The sequence below is a fragment of the Lutra lutra genome, chromosome 13, assembly GCF_902655055.1.
Source record: "Lutra lutra chromosome 13, mLutLut1.2, whole genome shotgun sequence".
NCBI lineage: Eukaryota > Metazoa > Chordata > Mammalia > Carnivora > Mustelidae > Lutra > Lutra lutra.
The window spans coordinates 25669143-25693053 of NC_062290.1; the positions used below are offsets into that span (position 1 = coordinate 25669143).

General features: G+C 39.7%; 1 protein-coding gene and 1 long non-coding RNA gene across 3 annotated transcripts in view; one reads left to right on the forward strand and one right to left on the reverse strand.

The window, feature by feature from the left end:
• The window catches only part of LOC125083333 (uncharacterized), a 36844-nt gene that overhangs the window by 3418 nt on the left and 9515 nt on the right, over window positions 1-23911 (forward strand). Inside the window, exons 3-4 of one of the 2 annotated variants that reach the window (XR_007122240.1) lie at window positions 3782-3819; window positions 20680-20772. This is a non-coding gene — a long non-coding RNA (uncharacterized LOC125083333). The remainder of the gene's footprint in view (window positions 1-3781; window positions 3820-20679; window positions 20773-23911) is intronic. The other variant, XR_007122239.1, reaches the window with a different exon arrangement.
• The window catches only part of KIF27 (kinesin family member 27), a 99661-nt gene continuing 82812 nt past the window's right edge, over window positions 7063-23911 (reverse strand). Inside the window, exons 15-18 of the mRNA XM_047699673.1 lie at window positions 19269-19475; window positions 17638-17836; window positions 14417-14581; window positions 7063-8828 (exon numbers count right to left, since the gene is read on the reverse strand). Of these exons, the coding sequence (XP_047555629.1) occupies window positions 8344-8828; window positions 14417-14581; window positions 17638-17836; window positions 19269-19475 (1056 nt within the window). The 3' untranslated portion in view covers window positions 7063-8343. The remainder of the gene's footprint in view (window positions 8829-14416; window positions 14582-17637; window positions 17837-19268; window positions 19476-23911) is intronic.

Consider the following 23911-nt stretch of genomic DNA (forward strand, 5'->3'; position numbering starts at 1 on the left):
GCCAGAGTGGATCCATTCACAACACAGACTCTATATGGGAAGGCTCTGAAACTAGAGTTGCTATAACTCTGAAAGCAGAGGTGAAATGGGACTGGAAACTGGAATTCATTATGAAAGTTGTATAAAGAATAGTGGGATACTTCCTTCCCCTGAATCCCTATCCCTTCCATGCTGCCTTACCTCAGTAGAAGATGGGATGTTTACCTTCGGAAGAGGTTGAGTCAGAGCTCCCTTGGACACCAGGCAGGTCTGAGGATAGGGGTGACTCATTCCACAGAAAAGCAGAATTAAATGAAGTTTTGCATATTGAATCACAAGACATAGCCTGCCTGATTTATTCCCAAAGTCAGGTTCTAGCTATTTGAAGAAACCTCACAGGAAAGAGCCTCAAATATACTAAGAAAAGAAAGAGAGAGGAGAGAGAGGGAGGTGGGAGGAAGGAGGAAAGAAGGAGGGAAAAAAGAAGAAATAGAGGAAATAGAGCTAATGCAGGGAACAGAAAAGGATGTCAAAATGAAAAAAAAAATCTCAAAAGTTCTAACTCGGGGTGCCTGGGTGGCTCAGTGGGTTAAGCCTCTGCCTTCGGCTCAGGTCATGATCTCAGGGTCTTGGGATTGAGCCCTGCATCGGGCTCTCTGCTCAGCAGGGAGCCTATTTCCCCCTTTCTCTGCCTGCCTTTTTGCGTACTTGTGAGCTCTCTGTCAAATAAATAAATAAAATCTTTAGAAAAAATGTTCTAACTCAGAAATTCTAACTCACATATGCTCAGGTGGCTACTGAAGGGAGGTACCTTACCAAGGTCAGGGTATAAACCAAGACACAGAAAAACAGAGGACCTGATAAAACAAGAGCTCTGACAAAATGAGAAAACAGAGAATTCCTAAGATGAAGGTGAAGAGAAGATCCAGGTTGACACCTGTGTGGCAGCCTGGAGAGCAACCAGTCCATTTCAACACGGAAGCACGGAGGGCTCCAGTGGGGATGTCACCAAAAAGCACAAAAACAAAAACATGGAACTGATTGATTACCTAATGTGTTCAAGCCTTATAAACAAAATCTCAAAGTTCAGATGGAACATACAGAGATGAAATGGTGACAAGTATGGAGAACAGTAAGCAACCCCAGGAACAGGGGAATATAAACTCCAGGGCAAACCAAAGATTTGTGGTGGACTGTGTAGTGGTTTAAGAATATGTGATGTTGGGGTGCCTGGGTGGCTCAGTGGGTTAAGCTTCTGCCTTCGGCTCAGGTCATGATCCCAGGGTCCTGGGATCAAGCCCTACATCGGGCTCTCTGCTCGGCAGGGACTCTGCTTCCCTCTCTCTGCCTACTTATGATCTCTGTCTGTCAAATAAATAAATAAAATCTTAAAAAAAAAAAAAAAAGAATATTCAACGTTACCTCCCTGGAGGAGAATTATACTTCCCTGCCCCACCATGAATTGCAGCGGCCACTAAAGTTGGGGCACAAGTGAATATGTCACTGCCAGCCCGAAGCTTCAGGAGCCATGTCTCTGCCCCTGCCACAAGACAGGCACTGTTCAGAGGCTGCCTCTGGCCATCTAAGTCCTGAGTGAAGACACATGGCCCTGAACTCCACCTGACCTGCCATTGGCTGAGCAGCATCAGTGAGAAGCCAACCTTTATCGTTGTAGGCCACTGAGGGTTTGGTGGTAGTTTGTTAATGCAGCATAATTAACCACTCCTGACACCACATGGAGCAATGCGGCAACATATAATAGGCATTACAATATATACGATAAACACCCAACAATATGATAGAAAATGTAAGGAAGTGGGGGCACCTGGGTGGCTGAGTTGGTTAAGCATCCAACTCTTTTTTTTTTTAAGATTTATTTGAGAGAATGAGAGAAAGAGAGAGAGAGAGAGAGAGAGAGAGCATAAGCAAATACAAGCAGGGGGAGGGGCAAAGGGAGAAGCAGACTCCCCACTGAGCAAGAAGCCCAGGACCCTGGGATCATGACCTGAGCCAAAGGCAGACCCTTAACAGACTGAACCACTCAGGCATCCCAGCATCCAACTCTGGATCTCAGTTCAGGTCTTGATCTCAGGGTTGTGAATTTAAGCCCTGCCATGCCCAGCGTAGAACCAATTTTTTTTTTTTAAGATTTTATTTATTTGACAGACAGAGATTACAAATAGGCAGAGAGGCAGGCAGAGAGAGAGGAGGAAGCAGGCTCCCTGCTGAGCAGAGAGCCCGATGCGGGGCTCGATCCCAGGACTCCGAGATCATGACCTGAGCCGAAGGCAGAGGCTTTAACCCACTGAGCCACCCAGGCGCCCCAGAACCAATTTTAAAAGAAAATTGGAGGGGAGCGCCTGGGTGGCTCAGTCAGTTAAGCATCTGACTCTTGATCTCAGCTCAGGTCATGATCTCAGGGTGTAAGATGGAGACCCATGTGGGGCTCCAGGCTGGATATGGAGCATGCTTAAGATTCTCTTCTGGGGCGCCTGGGTGGCTCAGTGGGTTAAGCCTCTGCCTTTGGCCTGGGTCATGATCCCAGGGTCCTGAGATCAAGCCCCACATCAGGCGCTCTGCTCCGTGGGGAGCCTGCTTCCTCCTCTCTCTCTGCCTGCCTCTCTGCCTACTTGTGAGCTCTGTCAAATAAATAAAATCTTAAAAAAAAAAAAAAAAATTCTCTCTCTTCCTCTGTCTCTCCCCCTTCCCCTAAATTTAAAAAAAAAATCATATAAAATGCAAGGGAATGATTCATAAATTGATTTTTTTTTAAAGGAAAGGCTGGTGTTTCAGAAAAATAGCATTATTAATGTACTCGCATTAAGATTATAACCTGGGTCATTCTGGTCATGTTGTGATCATGTTTTACAACTGGTGACACCTGGTGTCAGCTCGGAAAATTTCCAGTGAAACAGATCGGCTTAGTTCCATTCCAGGCTTCACCTGGAACAATTCAGATGCTGCCCACACCCTAGGTGATGGGCATTTCAAAAGGAGATTGGCCTCTTGTTACACAAATATGTTGCCCTGTTCCTGTTCTTCCCATCTAGGAAAAAAAAGAAATCATGCTAGAAAGTGAAAACAAAATGTTGACCATTTTAATACTTACGCATTATTACATGAATCAGCCAAATTCGGATTAACTCCTCACTCCTTTTTATTGTGGACAGTGAAATGGCACTGCAGGCCACACACAAAAATGAATAACATCAGTTCAGTCTCTCAGGCAGGCCAGTCGCTGCTGGTTTGTAATCATGAATGGAAGTCTTTCATCCAGGGGTTTTTCAGTAGAAAAATTGGGGGGGTATTTTTAGCAGAGAGAAAAATTAAGCAAAATGGTTATGTATTATATAAAGATAAATCCTGGCAATTTTGCCTACGGTGTTTGTTTGGGCGTACTATTCATGGCTCTTCAATGGTAAAATCGCTTAAGTTTTATTTTCTTTGGTTTATGTCTTGGTTGTTGGAATCTATCCAAAACTACTGTTTCTTGTAAATCTCTATTGAATAGCTCCTCAATTTCCATTCTAATTCTATCTAGGGTGGCTTCTTTTCATAGAATTGTGAATTTAGCAATCCTAGAAAAAGGACCGGTATAAAAACTGGGATGTGTATTTTCAAATGGCAAATTCAGGAGTAACTAGGAGTGTTCTTCCGGGTTTAGAGATACCCAAAGATTGAAGTTAAGTTTTAGTGTTGTTGCCAGAGAAATAAAATATATTCCCTCAAGGTATTTTTGAAAATTCTTGGCTGGTTTATAGAATGCTTTAAAATAACCCTTTTTATCTCCTGTTCTTATCAGAGCTATTTGAATCCTGGAACTTTGTGGGGAATGAGGGGGTAAGTAAGCCATAATTGTCATGTAATTTGTTGTTGGTAATTGGGGAGGAGTGGGTAGGGACCAAGAAGTGGTTCTTTTAAAAGACCTGTCAGATCAATTAAATTCTAACAGCATTTACCAATTCGGACTTGAAAAATTTTACCTCTTTTTGTATATACTGTAGTAAACTTGAAAACACAATACAGTATATAGTTGTTTTTAAAATATATTTCTTTGGTGTTACTTTAATTACACAAGTATTAACTAAAAAATGGAATTTTAAATTTCCAGCAACCGTTAAGTATGAATTTTTAAAAAATATTTAGTTTTCTACTCTTCTGTGTGAATGATCTGTTCCTTGGTCATCTAAGGATCTTGCTCATTGTAAGTCTATGAGATTGTTGTATTTTTCTTTTGAAGTAATGTAGAGATAATTCAGTAGAAGTGTGTGTAATAATTTACCTGTAGAACCTAAGACTTAAGTCAATACATTTAGGTTCAATCATATTGTACCACTAGCATTTCACATACTGGCTATCCTCTTGATTCACTGTGGAAATTCCTAGGGAAAAAATATTTAAAGGGACAAAGAAGTATGGAAAATATCAAAAGTCAAGTTTTTCTGAGCTTTCTTTTCATAATTTTTCTCATTCTAATTACCTCCATGTTGGGGTATTGTTGGAATCGTTATAAAAATCAAACACCATTCTCGTATTTGGTGCTGTGTATGCCCCACAATTTAAGAGCAAGGAATGGAAGCAGTCACTCCTGCTGTAGGAGGCAAAGTGGTGCATTGTTTGTGGAAGACTTAAAACACCAAAACTTATCAAAAGTCAGTTTGCTTTTTATTGTCAGCATCAAGGTAAACAATGACAGTAACAAAATATTCCTTCCCCTTGGGAAGATGTTCCTACTACTCTGCAAACACTATTGCCATACAAGCTCAGAAATATCACAAAACCAATGCACTTGAGATGGTTATTGTGGAAGGATCTCCTTTCCCGCTTCATTTCCAACTGTCGAAAATATAAACGTAGACGAATGTGTTAGTACCAATGAAGGCAACCTGAGGCCTGTTATAAATTTAGATGTAAAATATACATAATTAATACTCTTTAATATTCCAGCGAAGTTGAGAGAAGAACGGTGAACAAGTGGATACTGAACTTTCAGATACTGAAAGATACTCCAGTGTTTTAAACAGTCACAGATATGTCCCTAAGGAAATAACTGGGACCCAAACATGCCATTCTTGCATTTGGTGCATGAGAATTTATGGTAACTATAGACTCAAACTCCCACTCAGCATCTGACTCCCTTAGACTTAGTGTAAGACCTTTATTAACCTCTTCCATATAAGACATCTATTCTTTTTTTTTTTTAAGATTTTATTTATTTATTTATTTATTTATTTATTTAAAGATTTTATTTATTTATTTGACAGAGAGATCACAAGTAGGCAGAGAGGCAGGCAGAGAGAGAGGAGGAAGCAGGCTCCCCGCCGAGCAGAGAGCCCGATGTGGGGCTCGATCCCAGGACTCTGAGATCATGACCTGAGCCGAAGGCAGCGGCTTAACCCACTGAGCCACCCAGGCGCCCCTTATTTATTTATTTGACCGAGATCACAAGTAGGCAGAGAGGCCGGCAGAGAGAGGGGGAGGCAGGCTCCCCGCCGAGCAGAGAGCCTGATGCGGGGCTCCATCCCAGGATCCTGAGATCATGACCCGAGCCGAAGGCAGAGGCTTAACCCACTGAGCCACCCAGACACCCAAGACATCTATTCTTAAATGAGCACTTACCATGCTGTTGACCTAAGAAAAACTCATTAGGAGAAGAAAACAAATATTAAAGCCCCAAATCATCTTCATTGGTACTCTTGCCACCCATAGTTCCCATATTTATATAATTCTCCCACCCTGTTATCTTCAACACTCTGAAGTTAGGGAAGGAACTAGTACTTCACAGAGGTAAATATGTTTCCTTCCAAATGCTCTGTTGTAAGTGGGGGGAAAAAACCCATAATGAACCACACAAAAAAGAAAACCCACAGACATATTTCATTTGCATACAAAAAAGCAAACATGATGACAAAATGATTAGACTAAGGAAAGCATGTGAAGCAGAGTAAAATTTATTACTAGTATAAGTAAAAAAAAAAATTTACTTGACTTGGGCAAGGTGCCTTAATTTTTCTTTCCTTTGTGAGGGCACTAAACTAGAAAGACAAGAGGTTCACTTCCAGAATGTATTTGTTATTCAGGACATTATTTGTGTTTATATGTATGTGTTACTGTATGTACATGAAATCTATCATAGCATATGGATATATGTGTAACCCAAAGGAGGAAAAAAAAATTGTACCTTTCTTATTTAGGAGTCAGTTCACATTTGCATTATTAAATCTAATCACTGTTGATTTGATATAAATTTTCTTGCTTTGTGAGTGCAAGCGCTTTGGCTTTTAGAAAGCATGTTTCTATTTCCACAGGTAAAACAAGTATGGGTCAATTTCTGAGGCAAACTAAGATTCCAGGGTTAGAATACATTCTTATTCTAAATTATTACTTAATCTTATAAGGAATTTACACTTAGGACCTTCATTAATAAATATATCATTATACTTTGTTAAGGTACTGACCTTTGTCATATCTATATATAGTATACACACACATTACATATGATATATATTAAGTATATATCATATAAACTAGAGGCAAAAAGAAGAGACTAGCTTAAAACCAGACTCTGACTTGAAATAGTCTCTGCTAAAAACGTATTTTCCAAATTAGTTCGTAATTCCCTGTCGAAAGCAGTTTCTCACTGGGCCAGTGCTGTATAATGTGGTTCAATTCCCAGCTAAGTCCATGGCAGTCTATCTCACCCACAATTTAAATGAATTTCAGTACCATGCTTAAGAGATACAGACCTATTCGCTGATTTAGAAGTTTGTTTTGTTTGGGTTTTCTTCTCTAGGAACTGGTTTTTAGCAATGAGAACAAGGAACCCTACTCCCTAGGCACTAGAAACCAGAAAAGGAAACCATAAGTATGTGAGCACAGAGTGACGGTTGGGGTCTTTGGTAAGATGGGCAGGGTCAATAAAAACAAAGGAAAAGGACCAAAAAAATATCAGTAGCAGCATCACCTTAGAAACACTGGAGTCAGCAAGAATTGAGTAGACATCCATAAATCAGGGCGGCTTGACCACTGTCCCACCCAAACCACTGTCTTAGTTTGACCTAAGAGAAACAGTAGTTTGACCTAAAGAAACAACTTTATTTTACAAATGAAAATTTTGAAAAGTAACAAAAATAACAACACAAGTAACAAAAAGTAACAAAATACTGGTCATTATAATGTTTTCTGTGATTAAAAAGTATGATGAAAAGGAACAAAGTATTTGTTGGGCAAATCAGTATTTTCGTTCTTAATTCCAAACTGAAGTTTATATTATATAATAAGATTTAGACTGAAAAAATCTTGATGAAAAATTTCATTTACATATGTACAGCCCCAGTGCAGTCTGGCCTGCGGGTGTGCAGGACCCGAGTAAGCAGGCTGTAGAGAAGTCTCCGAAGAGGCCCATCAGCTTCTTAGCTGAAGAGCCTCTGGTGAGACTTCAAGCTTTACAGACACATTCGTGTGACCAAATAACTTTTCCTGGAAATGCTAAAATGCTTTACCGTTATTCCGTCTGTTTCCCTGCGGCATGGGACTCCATCCTTTCCCCCAATCTCATAGCCTAGGGACAGACATGTTGAGTAGACAGGGTAGGAGCAAGATAAAACTTAGATTCCATAATATTAGCAAAATAGCAATATGACATTCTAAAGACAATCCCAGAAAAAGAGCAGAGAACTGTCTTTAGAAAGTCAAGACTGATCACTCAAGCTCTGTGGACTCGGAGGACCATAAATTAACTTCAACCCATCAACCTAGTCAAGTTGCCTTAAATCCACAGACTGTATTTTGGCACAGATTTTTCAGCTGTGCCAAAAGATAGGCTGTATGTAACTCCCCTTCTCATACAAGCAATATTTAACTGTAACTCTTCAAAATAACAAATACATTTGAGAATAACAATATTATAAACTTATAAAGTATAATTCATGTATTATGACATGCTTTTATATTATACAGCAATATTACTATTCCACTCTTTTTCTTCTTTATATATGCTTGGATTTTAAGCGGAAATATATTTAAATATTTAATTATTTAAATTAAATTTAAATAGTTAATTAAATTCAAATAAATAAATATGTAAATATGTAAAAATTTAAATTTTCCATTACTTGACAGCATTAGAAAACATATTCATTTGCTAATTACAATTATTGCTAATTAAAACTTCCCAAACATACCATAGAAGATATATACATCTATAGTATACAAGATGATTCCTTCCTCCCCTTCTTCCTACTTCCTCCCCTTCTTCCTATATCCTGAAGGAAGAGCTAGTGAGCATAAGCTTTAATTTCTAACAGTTTAGACAAAGGAATCTAATACCTCCTATTGAAAGTTAAAAGTTCTGTTACTAAAGGCCTAAGTTTTTAAGTCACTCGGTTTCCTAGCTACTTCAATGGAATCAGCAGTCATAGATCCAACCCCAGCTCCAAGAGTGGATCGTCGTAATGATAGTTCCAAGGCAGAAATCTGACGTAACTCTTTACGACACAGTTTTACAGACGTGACACCATGAAGCTGTCCCACATTACCCACCAGCTGGATTTGGGGTGATGGTCGGCTATGAGATTTTGTGAAATGATTTTCATCTACTTCTATTTTATCCTCATTGTTTAAGAAATGTCCACTAGTGGGTGCTAGAGAGCTACAGATCAAAGGCAATTCTGGGCCATCTTCCCAGAGTTTCAGAGGATTTGGTTGTGTTCTTAAACTGCATGTTGAATTGTCCAGTTCTCTTTCTCTTCCACTTAATCCCATACTTTCAGTTCTGGATGCCCATTTTAATTCTTCTGGAACCATGCCTGCTTCATCAGGGTTCAGAACTCTATCCCCAGCATCATGATCTTAATACAAAAAGCAAAAAAATTAGAGATTTCTTCAAAAACAGGTATTTTGATCGTGATATCCTAACATAATTATATTATTATTACTCAATATAAATGATGTCTTTCAGCTTTTTTCCTTTGTTAGGTGACTTAGATAAACAGAAGTTTCACCTGCAGGCATTCTATGTGTGAATAACTGGTAACTTTTAATTCATAGAACAAAGTTGGGAAAATAGTCATCTAGTGATTCTGTTTTTCCCTGGAAACACAAGAGTGCTTTGGGCCTCTCTGGTCTCCTTCCACACCTGTCCTCCACTGCCTTGCCACTGGTGAACCACAGTCCACACCTTGGCTAAGTGAAGCAGCACCGGAGAATACTGGCTGTATGTCTGGGGGAGCTTTTGGGATGTGGCATTGTGTATGTGAAAGTCTAGTCTTGGTTAGAACTCCCAGCATGATAGCAGGGCTGAGCTCCTTGAAAATACTCTGGGGATCCACCATCAAAATGAAGAGGACAGCATACCCCCTCAGTGGGGATACCCTGCTGGAATGAGTGAAGGAGTGAGTGGAAAGATCAAAGCTTGAAGTCTTCAAGTCTTAGAATTATCTAATATCAAAGACAAAAATGTACTTGAGAAAAGCCCATCTAGGCCCAAGACCTAATACGATAAAAAATGCCAACGTTAACATATATTGACACATGATTAGTACACTTCTAGTCCTCTGAATACCAAGTTTAAAAACAGAAGTTGCACACTGGCAGTCCCTAGCCAAATCTGGCCCACAGACACATTTTACTTGCCTATGAAATAACACGGGACCCTAGTTTTTTTTGGGACACCCCATTTTTTAATTGGAAACTTTTGTATGAAAATATAGATTTCTGTCTGCTGAAATGAGAACTGCTGATTTCTGCCTGGCCACAGAAGCTGGAGCAGGGCTGGCCCTGCCTGTTGAGACAGCTGCTACCTTCCCTGCTGCTCCCTTTGGCTCCCTGGTGCCTGAAGGCATTTCAGTTTTTGACCCCTGGTTGAAAACATAATTGGTTTTCTAACTTTTAAAATAATCTCACGAACAAACCAGCTGAACTAACAAATGACATAGATTCGCACATGGAACTAGCAGATATTCACCAAGTTAACGGTAGACAGTGCTCCCAAAGTTTGCCACATGTCAGTCACTGGAAGCTTTTAAAAAAAGTTGATGCTCAGGTCCCGATGTCTGGGGATGGGAGCCAGGCATCTTATTTTTGAAAGAGCATATGTGAAAGAGCAGAGATGGGCTCGCTGGAGAAGCTCCCTTCTTGCCCGACTTGGATACTTCACAGTGGAAAGTTTCCCTCTTCCAAAATTTTACCAGTAGGGAACAAACCAGAGAAAGATTAGTTCACCTGAGGTCACAGAGTGAGGAAAAGAAGTTAGGATTCCAGCCCAACTCTTCTGACTCCAGTATCCTCACACAGAGTTTTATAGTGATTTAAACTGATACAAGGACAGAGTTTTAAATACTTAAATAAGTACATCAACTGCATGTCTATATAAACTGATCATATCCTTACAGATTTTATCCTCACACCCTAATATATTTGTTAGAAAACAGAGGCACTGTAACAGAGGCATGACTAAGATGTAACCAAGATATTTTAGACCAAGATTAATTTTTCTGCACTTGAAAATGCTAAAAATACTCAAGATAAATATAAGTGTGGTATGCAGACACTGAAAAGACTACTATCAAAAAATAATGACTCACGAAACAAACTGAGGGTTGCTGGGCGGTGGCGGGGTAGGGATAGGGTGATGGACATTGGGGAGGGTATATGCTATGGTGAGTGCTGTGAAATATGTAAGCCTGATGAGTCACAGACCTGTACCCCTGGGGCAAATAATACATTATATGTTAATAGAAAAAATTCAGAAAGCAAACAAACTAACTAACTAACTAATGAACTGAATACCAAGACAGGTAAGTATTAAGATCACTGATTGTGAAGTGCATAATACTTTTTAGGGAACTCAGAATTTGATATATATGAATTGCTATATATATAATTCAAATGAATTTTGTTTAATGTCATTATATTAGAATAGCATTTTGAGATAATAGATATAGTACAAGCTTTATCTCTAATACAATTCTGACTATAATTTTTCAAAGCATGGGGACAATACTGAAAAGAATTATGCTAAATGTTAATAGTTGTGGGTAGAATTATGACTTTTTTCCAGCTCTTTTTCTATATTTTCAAATTTTCCTACGATGACTATTACTTTTCTTCTTTTTATAGATGTGTCTAGGTGGGATAGCAAGCTAGAAATAGTATCCTCAACATTAGTATCAAGACTAGATTTCCTGGGGCCCCTGGCTGGTTTAGTCGGTAGAACATGCAACTCTTGATCTTGGGGTTGTGAGTTCGAGGCCCATGTTGGTGGCAGAGTTTACTTAAAAACAAACAAGACTAGATTCCCAAGTAAGTTAGTCAAACAGATTCAAAACTTTATGTAACTCCAAGATTACTTAACTTTTTCAGTTTTCTGCTTTGTCTCATTAAAGAGCAGGATGAAGGTGCAGAACGAGGGTGAAACCTCTATATCCCCACACCACACTGGCATTTTAAAAGATGTCTAGTTGACTCTCAATATAAACATGGGCCATTTAAACACTAGGTATTGGGTGCCTGGGTGGCTCAGTGGGTTAAAGCCTCTGCCTTCAGCTCAGGTTATGATCTCAGGGTCCTGGGATCGAGCCCCGCATTGGGTCCTCCGCTCAGCAGGGAGTCTGCTTCCCCCCCGCTCCCCTGCCTGCCTCTCTGCCTACTTGTGATCTCTGCCTGTCAAATAAATAAATAAAATCTTTAAAAAAAAAAAAACTTAAAAAAAAACTAGGTATCTAATTTTAGATGTCTCAAGTTTGAAAGTGGATTTTTTAAAGCTAAAATGGTCTCTTTTTTTAATAAAGATTTTACTTATTTATTTGACAGAGAGAGAGAGAGAGAGAGAGAGAGATCACAAGTAGGCAGAGAGGCAGGCAGAGAGAGGGGAGCAGATTCCCCGCTGAGCAGAGAGCCCAATGAGGGACTCGATCCCAAGACCCTGAGACCATGACCTGAGCCGAAGGCAGAGGCTTAACCCACTGAACCACCTAGGCGCCCCAAAGCTAAAATGGTCTTTTTTTTTTTTAACAATTTTTTTTTTTAAGATTTTATTTATTTGACAGAGATCACAAGTAAGCAGAGAGGCAGGCAGAGAGAGAGAGAGGGAAGCAGGCTCCCTGCTGAGCAGAGAGCCCGATGCGGGGCTCGATCCCAGGACCCTGAGATCATTACCTGAGCTGAAGGCAGAGGCTTTAACCCACTGAGCCACCCAGGCACCCCTAAAATGGTCTTATGCTGATTGTTCTGTTTGCTACTTAACATTTGTTTATTTTTTAATTTTTTGTAAGTCGTGTTTCAAGTAAAAGGTGCAGCTATATAATTCAGGCAGTATTTCAAGTAAATATTCTAGTTACATTAATAACTCTGCATTACTACATTGAAAATCAGAAAATGTAGTCTCTCTGGCAGGATCTGTCTGTCTGTGTCACATCTCTGTCCTAAGACAACTTTTATTGTAGAATGTTAAACCAGGAATCATAAGATGAAGGACCTGAGACCATGTTATAATTACTGTTGTGTTTTTAAGTTACTTGACCTAGGTTTCGATTCTTTTTTTTGAAAATGGCATTAGCTGACACTGACCCACCTAACTACTTGTGAAAATAACTATAAATTACAAATATCATAACCATAAGGTAGCATTAGAACTACTTTTCTAGGGGCGCCTGGGTGGCTCAGTCATCAAGCCTCTACCTTCGGCTCAGGTCATGATCCCAAGGTCCTGGGATCGAGCTCCGCATCAGGCTCCCTGCTCCGCTGGAAGCCTGCTTCTCCCTCTCCCACTCCCCCTGCTGTGTTCCCTCTCTTGCTGTGTCTCTCCCTGTCAAATAAATAAATAAATAAAATCTTCAAAAAAAAAAAAAAACTTCTAAGATATTACTGTTTTAAACTTTAAAGCTATGTTAATTCTGCTTACATTATATATTCAGCATGTATCTTTTCCTTATGCATAGATATAGTTTCCACTGGTCTCTCTACAATCTTGTTGTACCCATCTTTAAGTGGTCTTCTTTACAGATACAGAATAGGTCTGTGTTCCCAAAAGGTTGTAAAGTCAACTATGCATAAGCCATACTTGACTTAGTAGAATAACTTCTCTAAAGGCAGGCTAATTCTTTTATAAAATGTAAAATATATTAGGACTCCTCAGTGGCTCAGATTGTTATGCGTCTGCCTTCCGGTCAGGTTATGATCGCAGGGTCCTGGGATGAAGTCCTGCTTTGTGCTCCCTGCTCAGCAGGGAGCCTGCTCCTCCTCTCTCCACCCCTCCTCCCTGCTTGTACTCTCTTCCTCCCTCTCTCTCTCTCAAATAAATAAATAAAATCTTTGAAAAAATGTAAAATATGTTATTCTAGAAATATTGATTCTTCTCTAACTGGGAGACTTCAAAAGGGTGTATTTTAATCATGGCACTTTCTTGTTTAGTTATGTCATGTTTTAGGGTCAGGGTCAGGCAGACAAGTATTTTTTTTGGTTTATAGAGAAAAACACAAGTTCAATCTCTAATTCTAAACAACCAAATCAAACCAAATTTGTTTTGTTTCTTATATTCCACTTAGGAGTGAGATCATATGGTATTTGTCTTTCTCTGACTCACTTCACTTAGCATTATAACCTCTAGATCCATCCCTGTCCTTGCAAATGGCAAGGTTTCATTCTCTTTATGGCTGAATTAATATTCCATTTTATGTATACACCACATTTTCTTTACCCATTCATCTATCAGACATTTGGGTTGTTCCATAATTTGGCTGTTGTAAATAATGCTACAATAAACATAGGGATGCTCATATCTTTTCAAATTAGTGTTTTCATATTCTTTGGGTAAACACTCAGTAGTAGAATTACTGAACCATACAGTAATTGTTTGTTTTTTGTTTGTTTGTTTTTTAAAGATTTTATTTATTTATTTGACAGACAGAGATCACAAGCAGGCAGAGAGGTAGGCAGAGAGAGAGGAGGAAGCAGGCTCCCCGCCGAGCAGAGAGCCCGAAGTGGGGCTCGAGCCCAGGACCCTGGGATCATGACCTGAGCCGAAGGCAGAGGCTCAACCCACTGAGCCACCCAGGCACCCCAACAGTAATTCTGTTTTTAATCTGAGGATCCTCCATACTGTTTTCCAGAGCGGCTACACCAGTTTGCATTCCCACCGACAGTGCAGGAGGGCTCCTTTTTCTCCACATCCTCGCCAACACTTGTTTTTTTTTGTGTTGTTGGTTTCAGCCATTCTGACAGGTGGGAGGTGATATCACATTGTGGTTTTGATTTGCATTTCCCTGGTGATTAGGACTAGACAACTATTTTTGTTTACAGAGACAAATACAAGTTCAATATCTAATTCTAAATAACCAAATCAATTGGGAAAGGCTAAACTGTTAAGGCAGGCACAACTTCACTGAATATTAGCTACATCACATACTGTTAGCATGACAAGTGACATGAAAAGTCTTACGTTCAGATGCTGCTAGTTGTCGCCGAACTGCTTCCCCTACCAGTTCCTTAAGTTTCTTCTTAAGATCTCTGCTGGTTTTCTTATAGAAATAAAGATCTTTTTCCAGCTGCTGGATTTTATCTTCATATGTTTTTAACATTTCCATAAGGCCTTCACCATCTTGCTCTATGAAACAGAGATTTGTATTTAAAATCAGTTTAAACTAAATGACTAAAAATCATGTTCTAACACAGTCTTCAGACTGTATTTAAAGGGTCAGAATTATGTTACATGTATCTGTTACCTGAATGGATTTGCTTTCAGATACAGTTTGGATTCTTCTGCCCTTAATCACCGTCTCCGTCCAACCCCCTACCAACTACCGCATCTTCATGACTCATAAGCACTTTTTGAGTAACATTAACTAGATTTATCCTTGAAACAGCAGAAATAAGGTGTTCCCTATAAAAAATTCATGTTTGGAACTCTATCTATCAGTTGCATCAATATCTTATTTAAAGTTCATTTCAGGGGGCGCCTGGGTGGCTCAGTCGATTACGCATCTGCCTTCAGCTCAGGTCATGATCCAAGGGTCCTGAAATCAAGTCCCACATCAGGCTTCCTGCTCAGGGAGAGCCTGCTTCTCCCTCTCCCTCTGCAGTTCCCCCTCTTTGTGCTCACACACTCTCACTCTGTCAAATACATAAAATCTTAAAAGTAAAAAATAAAAAAATAAAGTTCATATCAGGAACTGTGGATATATAGAAAATCAGAGGCCCAGGTTTATAAGCCCAAGAAATCTATAGCCAAAAAACCCCAAAAACCAAAAACCTGTCAAAAGAGGCTAGAGAGATTAAATTACAAAAGAAAACACCCATACAAAAAAGACGGGAAACAGCAATAAGTTGTAGCTTATGCTACAATATAACTTAAAGCTTCTACTTAATATTTATGAATCTATAAAACTGTCCCTATTGGGTATGTTTCAGAACCGGTAAAACCTAGTTTATTGACCTTCTGCAAATACATACTCTTAGACCTATTCTTTCCTATTGGTATTTATAAGATGATCCTACAGGGTTTTTTTTTTTTTAATTTTTAATTTTTTTATTTATTTAAATTCAATTAGCCAATCTATAGTACATCATTAGTTTTTATGTAGCTTAATGATTCATTAATTGCATATAACATGATCCTACTGGTTTTAATGTTGTTTTTTTGTAACTGGCTGTTTTGAAAAATTTGATCTAAGTATATTGGATATTCTAAATTAACCCATTATCTTTTTTTAAAAAAAGTATTTTATTTATTTGACACAGAGAGAGATCACAAGTAGGGAGAGAGGCAGGCAGAGAGAGAGGGGAAGCAGGATCCCTGCTGAGCAGAGAGCCCAATGCGGGGCTCGATCCCAGGACCCTAATATCATGACTTGAACTGAAGGCAGAGGCTTAACCCACTGAGCCACCGAGGTGCCCCCCCATTATCTTGTATTTAAAAATAAAACTTTAAGGGGTGCATGAGTGGCTCAATCAGTTAAGCATCAGGCTCTTGATTTTGGCTAGGTCATGATCTCAGGGTTGTGGGATCAAGCCCTGTGTTGGGCTCGGTGCTCAGTGGGGAGTTTTCTTGAGTTTTCTCCTTATTCTGCCTCTCCCCACCAAACTCTGTCTTTTCTCTCTAAAATAAATAAATCTTTAAAAAATAAATAAATACTTTAATAACACCATAAATCAGAATCCTCATAAAGAATATAATCTATGTCAGGGCGCCTGGGTTGCTCAGTGGTTAAGCCTCTGCCTTCAGCTCAGGTCATGATCTCAGGGTCCTGGGACTGAGCCCCGCTTTGGGCTCTCTGCTCAGCGGGGAGCCTGCTTCCCCCTCTCTCTCTGCCTACTTGTGATCTCTCTCTCTGTCAAATAAGTAAATAAAATCTTAAAAAAAAAAAAAAAAGAATATCATCTATGTCACCTGAAATTAGAAAGTTCATAAATTATCATTTTTAGCTACAACTTTGTTAGAAAAACTAATCCTAGGTATAGAAATAAATGATTTTTAAAATGTCCTCATTTGGCTATAGCATGAGCTTTTGTGGTACAATGCCAATCACTTGAAAATTACATTAAAAAGTCTATGAAAATATCACTTTATAGAGACGTTAAGATAGAACTAAAAATAAGGAAAGGAGAGCATGTTTGAATGAAGCGAGATGTAGGATCCTGTCATCAGGCAACTGGTTGTTAATCAACTGGTTATTGAATTAACTTAGGGGCAAATTGCCTCAACACTCAAATTTATATATTTTCCAATTTTCTGCTTACTCAGGTTGTTTCTTTCTAACCCGTTTCCAGCTATAGATTCTCAAGAATCAAGGCTAAGCAGCTAAGCAGCCTGGACTGAAGCATTACCAGTGCGGCCAGGCAGGGGTTTTGTTGCCATAGCAACCCTTTGTGTACTGGCCAAATGCCCAGGTAACAGGAGGACCAACTGCTGTGACAGCTCTTTCCACACCAGAGCTGACGGCTGAACTACTGTGCACTGATAACAGTACGTGTCCAATGGTGGTAGGCTAATTTTGACCTAAGATATAACCTTTATGCATCAAATTTACAATCAACTGAAAATTATAACAAGAAATATAACTAGAAATCTGACAGGGTGCCTATCATGTTAATTATGTAAAGGGAAAGTAATTTAAATATCAAAGTACTCCCTACTTGAGAGAGAGACCCTTTTCAACTGTACACCAGAAGCCAGGATTGCCGCAGTTGTACATAAAAAAGAGACCAACAACAGATGGGTGGGAGTTCTTATGTGTGGCCCTGGGGACAGACAGAGGGAGGGCATTTCAAGCACCAAGAGCCCTACATCCCAGTCCCCTCTCCCCACATGCAGGAACCCAGACACGTGAAGCTCAAAACCAAATATAAGTAGGAACTATTTACTATGTGACAAGCTTCTTTTTTTTTTTTTTTAAAGATTTTATTTATTTATTTGACAGAGATCACAAGTAGACGGAGAGGAAGGCAGAGAGAGAGAGAGAGAGGGAAGCAGGCTCCCTGCTGAGCAGAGAGCCCGATGTGGGACTCAATCCCAGGATCCTGAGATCATGACCTGAGCCGAAGGCAGCAGCTTAACCCACTGAGCCACCCAGGTGCCCCTATGTGACGAGCTTCTGTTCCTGGCTTCCCCTCCCAGCCCCTCCGACACATAGCCTTTCTGCAGCAGACCAGAAGGGGCAGTACCTTGGAAATGCTGTAACAACAGCTGCATCTTTTGCTCATGCTCCTTCTGCTGAAGGGTCAGTCTCCGGTCACACTGTAGCTTCAGATGCTCAAGGGCAGACTCCAGTTCACGAACCATATTATCCCGTTCCAGAACCTTCATTTTCATTTCTTCATTCTGTAACTGGAGCTTCCGTTCGGTTTCTCGCAAATGGACCACCTAGCAAAGACATTTTTTGACCTTCTAAGTGTGTCTTCCATAGCCTCGTAATAGCCTACTTCTCTTAGGCTACATGAACAACTTCCTTAGCCACTGTGGTGTAACTAAGCAAATGCTCATACCCAACAAAATAACCTAAGAGCCTATTGAGTTTGCTGGGATTCTGAACTAGTAACAACTTTACTTTTAATATCATGTGGCTCTAACTATCACCCCTCCATCATCTCTCAGTCATGGTCATTGCAATTTACAGTGACAATCATCTAAACCCATTTCTTTGGTCTTAAGAAGAGAATGGGGAAAAAAAGAGAGAGAGAATGGGAACTTAGAGACTCCTGTAACATCTAGATGCCGCCCAGTGTTAACTCCAAATGCATGTTATAAATAAGTAACCAGACTTTTTAAAACTATATGGAGTTCAGTCTCAGATTGCACATTTAGTGCAATGGGCTCTTCTCTGCATGGCTATGGAGTGAATATACTTTGATGTATGTGTCACAGAACTTGCTAATGTAAAACCATCTCTCTAGAAAAATACTCATTTCTACAAAGGGTACCCAGGGTCAGAAAATCCACTGACCTTGGCCTGTGTGGTTTGGGTTAAGAACCTTTTCTCTAAGAACACCAGAAAAGAATTCTATCAAAGCTTCCAACAGCACTGCACCATTTTTTCTGCCCTCCACACATGCCGTGATGGGATGCACTTTTATCAATAATAGTAGCTCACTACTGACAGTCATTACCCAAGAGGAGGGCTGTGCCTAACATTTCCATTCATTTCTTCATCTTTATTTCACTTGTCTAACAGAACTGGAACTTTATTTTCAAACTCCAATGTTTTATTTTTCATTAATGGTCTGATACTCCCTTAAACGGAAGATACCTTTCAGAGAAAAGAGCTATTATTTGCTTAACACTTCATAATATATGCCTTAAGAGAAGACATTATTCAGGTTAATGAGAAAATTTATTATCTTTGCCACTGAAGCACCACTTCATTTTCATTTCAATTCATAGGTATGATGATAAAGTACACGTAACCCGACCCTATAGCAATGAGGGAAAGGAAGCCTGATTTTGGAGGGCCCTTGATTTTTCATGAATGCTGAGTAGCAACAACCAAATCTTGAAAATATCCAAGAAATAGTGATTGAGGAATACAACTTAAATTCTTGGGTTTTTAAGCCTATTTGAAAAAGCCCTTCTTTCAAAAGGCCCATCCCACGTTAAGAGCCTCCCAAAGTGAGGCATGCATACTTGGATAAGCACACAGCTCTCAGATGACCACATTCAGTAGAGCGAGGAGAAATCACGCTTAAATCTGTAGTTACACCATCAAAGCTTTAGGCCTTTCAATTTCTGAAACCTGACATATGTAACCATCCAGCTTGGCCCCCCGTACAAGAAAATCCTCTGTCCTTCCGAAACAAACCTTATTGAAATATCTGAAAAGAATAGCTCTCATCTCTACAGGACTCAGGCAAATGAGTTTTTCCAAGACATTTGCTTCACTACGAGAGAGGTTTTGGAGTGAGGCTCTGAGCGAGTTCTGGCGACTCTGGATACTTTCATTCTTGTATTCAATTGCAGCCTCCAAAGCTTCAATCCCTTCTTCAAGTTGGAAAAGAACATGTTCTTCCTAGATAAAATAGAAATCACTCATTGTAAAGGAGATAACTAACTTGGACTTCATGTCATACACTAAGATCTCACTCTGCTATCTGAGTCTAACGAACTTACCATTTGTCTACTAAATCTGAAGAAAATGTTTATTGAGTGTGTACACACACATATATAAAACATACAGTCACTGAATCCTCATTAATAAACCTCATGTATGAAAGATCCCAAGGCCACACAGCAAATGCAGATAACCAAGGAACACACTTGAACAAAGCCTCAGCCCCCAGGACCAGGACTAGAGCCATGTATCTCCCCTCCACAGCTCCTCAAGTGCACAGTATGTGTTAGATCTGGAGACTCCCGGTGTCCCCTCAGGGATCTATCGAAACGATAGACTGCCAGGAGGGAAAGAAGAAATAGACTTAGAATAAATTATTAAGAATGAGTCATCAAAAGAGGGTCTCTAGGGAAAAAAGAGTATGACATTAAAAAAAAGTAGGGAGGGGACGCCTGGGTGGCTCAGTTGGTTGGACGACTGCCTTCGGCTCAGGTCATGATCCCGGAATCCCGGGATGGAGTCCCACATCAGGCTCCCAGCTCCATGGGGAGTCTGCTTCTCCCTCTGACCTTCTCCTAGCTCATGCTCTCTCTCACTGTCTCTCTCTCAAAAAAAAAAAAAAAAAAAAAAAAAAGTAGGGAGGATCTAAGGACATGAAACGTTTAAAAAAATTCCTGAGATGCCATTAACGGGCAAACAAAGGCATTAAAAATGTGGATGATGGAACACTTTTTTCATAAGCTAGAGAAGATTTCCTTTGTAGGGGACCAAAAAAACCCAAACAAACAAACAAACAAACAAAAAATAACCAAAAAGACCCTGATGAATTCCTGTCAGAAAACCTAGCAGTTCTTTGAACTATCTGAACATCTTATTTGAGGGTATTCAAATTTCTAGTAAGAAATTATTTCAGACCCAGTGAGACTTGGGTAGATATTTCTGTATTACCTATATGTGTGGTGGAGGCTACCACAACTTTAGGTTCCTTGATGGCAGATCATCTTGTCCATACTCATGTCCTTACTGCCTAGTACAGTATATATCACACAGTTTAAACTCAATTAAGTATCTGCTGAATGGGTTTTTGAGGGAAAAGGAGAAAAAGATATTTTCATATGTCTGATTAGATGACCCAAATATTTCTCTCCACTCCTTCCTCCAGCACTTCAAAGGAAAAGAAGGTTAATATTTCCGATCTACCTAAAGAATAGTTAATGTGACTTCCAGAATTCCTGTTTTGGAATTCAGGGAAAAGGTATGTAATAACCTATTCCAGTGGGAGGTTGAATAATACTTATTTTTAAAAGCCACTTTATGGGGTGCCTGGGTGGCTCAGTGGGTTAAGGCTCTGCCTTCGGCTCAGGTCGTGATCTCAGGGTCCTGGGATTGAACCCCGCATCGGGCTCTCTGCTTGGCAGGGAGTCGGCTTCCCCCCTCTCTCTGCCTGCCTCGCTGCCTACTTGTGATCTCTCTCTGTCAGATAAATAAGTAAAATCTTAAAAAAAAAAAAGCCACTTTATAAAAATCTTCTGAAAGAGCCATTTTGAAAAAATATATTTAACGGCCATTTTGTTTCTCTGGGCAATCACTAATCATCAAGAATTTGATGATTTGATCATCACTCCATCGGAAGAAAATAATATTCAACTTTTTAAGAAAAACAAACTTAAGCCCTGAAAGATACATCGGTGAATGGGTAAGAGGAACCAGAAAATAAAAGTGGATTATCCAAAGAACATATTTGACTTCTGAATAATGCATACTATGATATTTTGCCAAAAACAAATGTGGAAAGAGTTTGCCTTTATATATGAGAACAATTTAGCAGAAATTTAGTTTCTATAGTTTTGGACCTAAGTTAGGGAAGTACTACGAATGGCAATGAGAAACTGGCCCAGGATGAAAAATTTGCCCCATGACAAACAACAGATTATGGGGTTGACTATGCTTAATGAGAGAGCACTGCTTTTCACACAGGCACCAGGGATCTTGTTAAAAATGCATATTTCTCATTCAGCAGGTCTGGATGGGCTCACCCCCCCCACCCCACCCCACCCCCCCCGGCCCTGAGGCTCCTGCTGTTGATAGAGACCTCACACTGTGAGCAACAACGACCTAACTCAGGTCTCCCAACAGTTTAGGTCACACATCCCTATGTAAAACAAACAAACAAGCAAACAAAGCAAAACCTTTTAAGAAAGCCCTGCATATCTGTATATTTCTCCATAAATTATACTTATGTTCTAATGCTAAAACATGAAATCGAAAGTGTATTAGATGAAATAAACATAGATATAATAGTTCTTATGTTTTCTTCCTATATCCCACTTACTGAGCAACTTGCTCTGCATTAGAAAATGGAGCCAGAAGTTTTGTGGGTTTTTTTTTTTTTTTAATTTCTTTATGGAGTTTTCCCAAAAAAGTAAGTATTTGTCTGTATTAAATTGTTGGGTAATCCTGTACCAGTACAAGTGATCTAAAATCAGTCCCTTCACATTAAGCAGTACGATTATGAAAATGATTTAATTTATTTTGGAAAGAGAAAGTAATCCTAAACTAGTTAAAAGAGATAGAAGCAGCAGACTGTTCCGCCCAGATGTTACTGATGTCACATCAGAATCTCACGTGGCCGATCATCTGTCACTGGCAGATCTATCCGGTAAGAGTAATCTTGGCTTTAAGGAAACAGTGGTGAGAGCAGAGCCCACCTCAGAGTGGTGCTCAGAAGAACCAGCCCTGTGGAAGGAGGCTACGCAGAAGCTCACATGGCTGCCGGAACCCCACCATGGCAGGGGGCTCATCATTCCCTCGAACCAGTCCAAGATGAGATGCTAAACAGGTATTACGCATGGTTTTCACCACAAACCCTACATCATGATTTGTAGTCACAGAATTCCACATGAAACAGAAAAGTCAACGTTTCTTGAAGACAACGGGCCCTCTACCTTTCCGCAAACATCCTTTGCTCATTCCCTTCTCCATGCCTTATTTAATGGTGTTCTAGCTACAAAGTCCTTCTTTCTTATATCTACCAGCGTCATGGTTTTCATGATACAGCTCGAAAAGCTGCCTCAATGAATCTTCCCCCGCAAATGACCACTGCATCGTTTTGTATAAATAATGTAACAAATATAGTTTTAGTATATTATTATCACTTGCTTTTTTAAATGTTCTTCAGGGTATAGAGTTTTCTTGTATCTGTCACTTTTCCCCAGATAGAGTATGAATTTCTCAAAGGAAGCATAATGCTTTTTATAGTTTCTTTGGTTTCTTTCATAGGGCCCAGTAATAGTCCTGGGCAGGCAAGAATTCCTTAAATATTCCTACTTTGTGCTATTTAAGGATCTTACAACCCTCAAATCTACAAGGCCAGGCTCTAATTTAACACCCTCGGGAGGACAGTCTGATTCTGTGATCCTATGCACAAACTCAGACTATAAAACAGGGCAATGAGGTTTATGATTCCACCTTACCCCCGATCCAGTCTTCAATTTCTTTCATCCATGCAGGGAACAACAATCTTTTATGAAACCCTTGCTCCTGTTCCTTCTTTTTTTTTTTAAGATTTTATTTATTTATTTGACAGAAAGAGAGATCACAAGTAGGTGGGGGGGGGGGGAAGCAGGCTCCCCCCCAAGCAGAGAGCCCAATGTGGGGCTCGATCCTAGGACCCTGAGATCATGACCTGAGCCGAAGGCAGAGGCTTTAACCCACTGAGCCACCCAGGTGCCCTGCTCCTGTTCCTTCTTAACCAGCCCCCTTAACAGTCTCTTCAGCTTGCTCCATTCTAACACTATACAAGATTCAGCAAGGTATGGGATTCCCAACTACTCACTTTCTCTTAGCAATTTTTTCTTGCTTTGATCATGACAGGACATCAACAATAAACATTTGCAGAGAAAATTCAGGCTCAAAAATTCATACTTGGCCTGATAAAGTAAGGGACGGGACTGCCAACTGATGTAAAATTTTGAAAATAGGCAGTCTGGGGGAATTTCACAACCATAAATACATTTTTACATAGTTTAAAAAAGAAAGGTGAGAGGAGCCATATGCTCCTCATAAATGAAGACTCACACTCAGAGGTATTTTTTTAGATTTTTATGTTGTTTTTATATTTTTTCTTTTTTTTTACTCTAAATTCAACTAGCCAACTTATAGTACATCATTTGTTTCAGATGTAGTGTTCAATAAACTGATAAATTATCAGTTACAGATAGATTTTAAAAAGCTATTTTTATTGGGATTTGAATTCCATGCATCTACTGGCTGGAACATGCTCTCAAAGGTTGGGACTTTCTGGAAGAATTAGCCGTTAGTGCCCAGCCATCCATAGTAAGAGACAGGTTACCGAGGATTGCTTGAGAAAGAAGCAGAGAGAGAAGGTAGGAGCT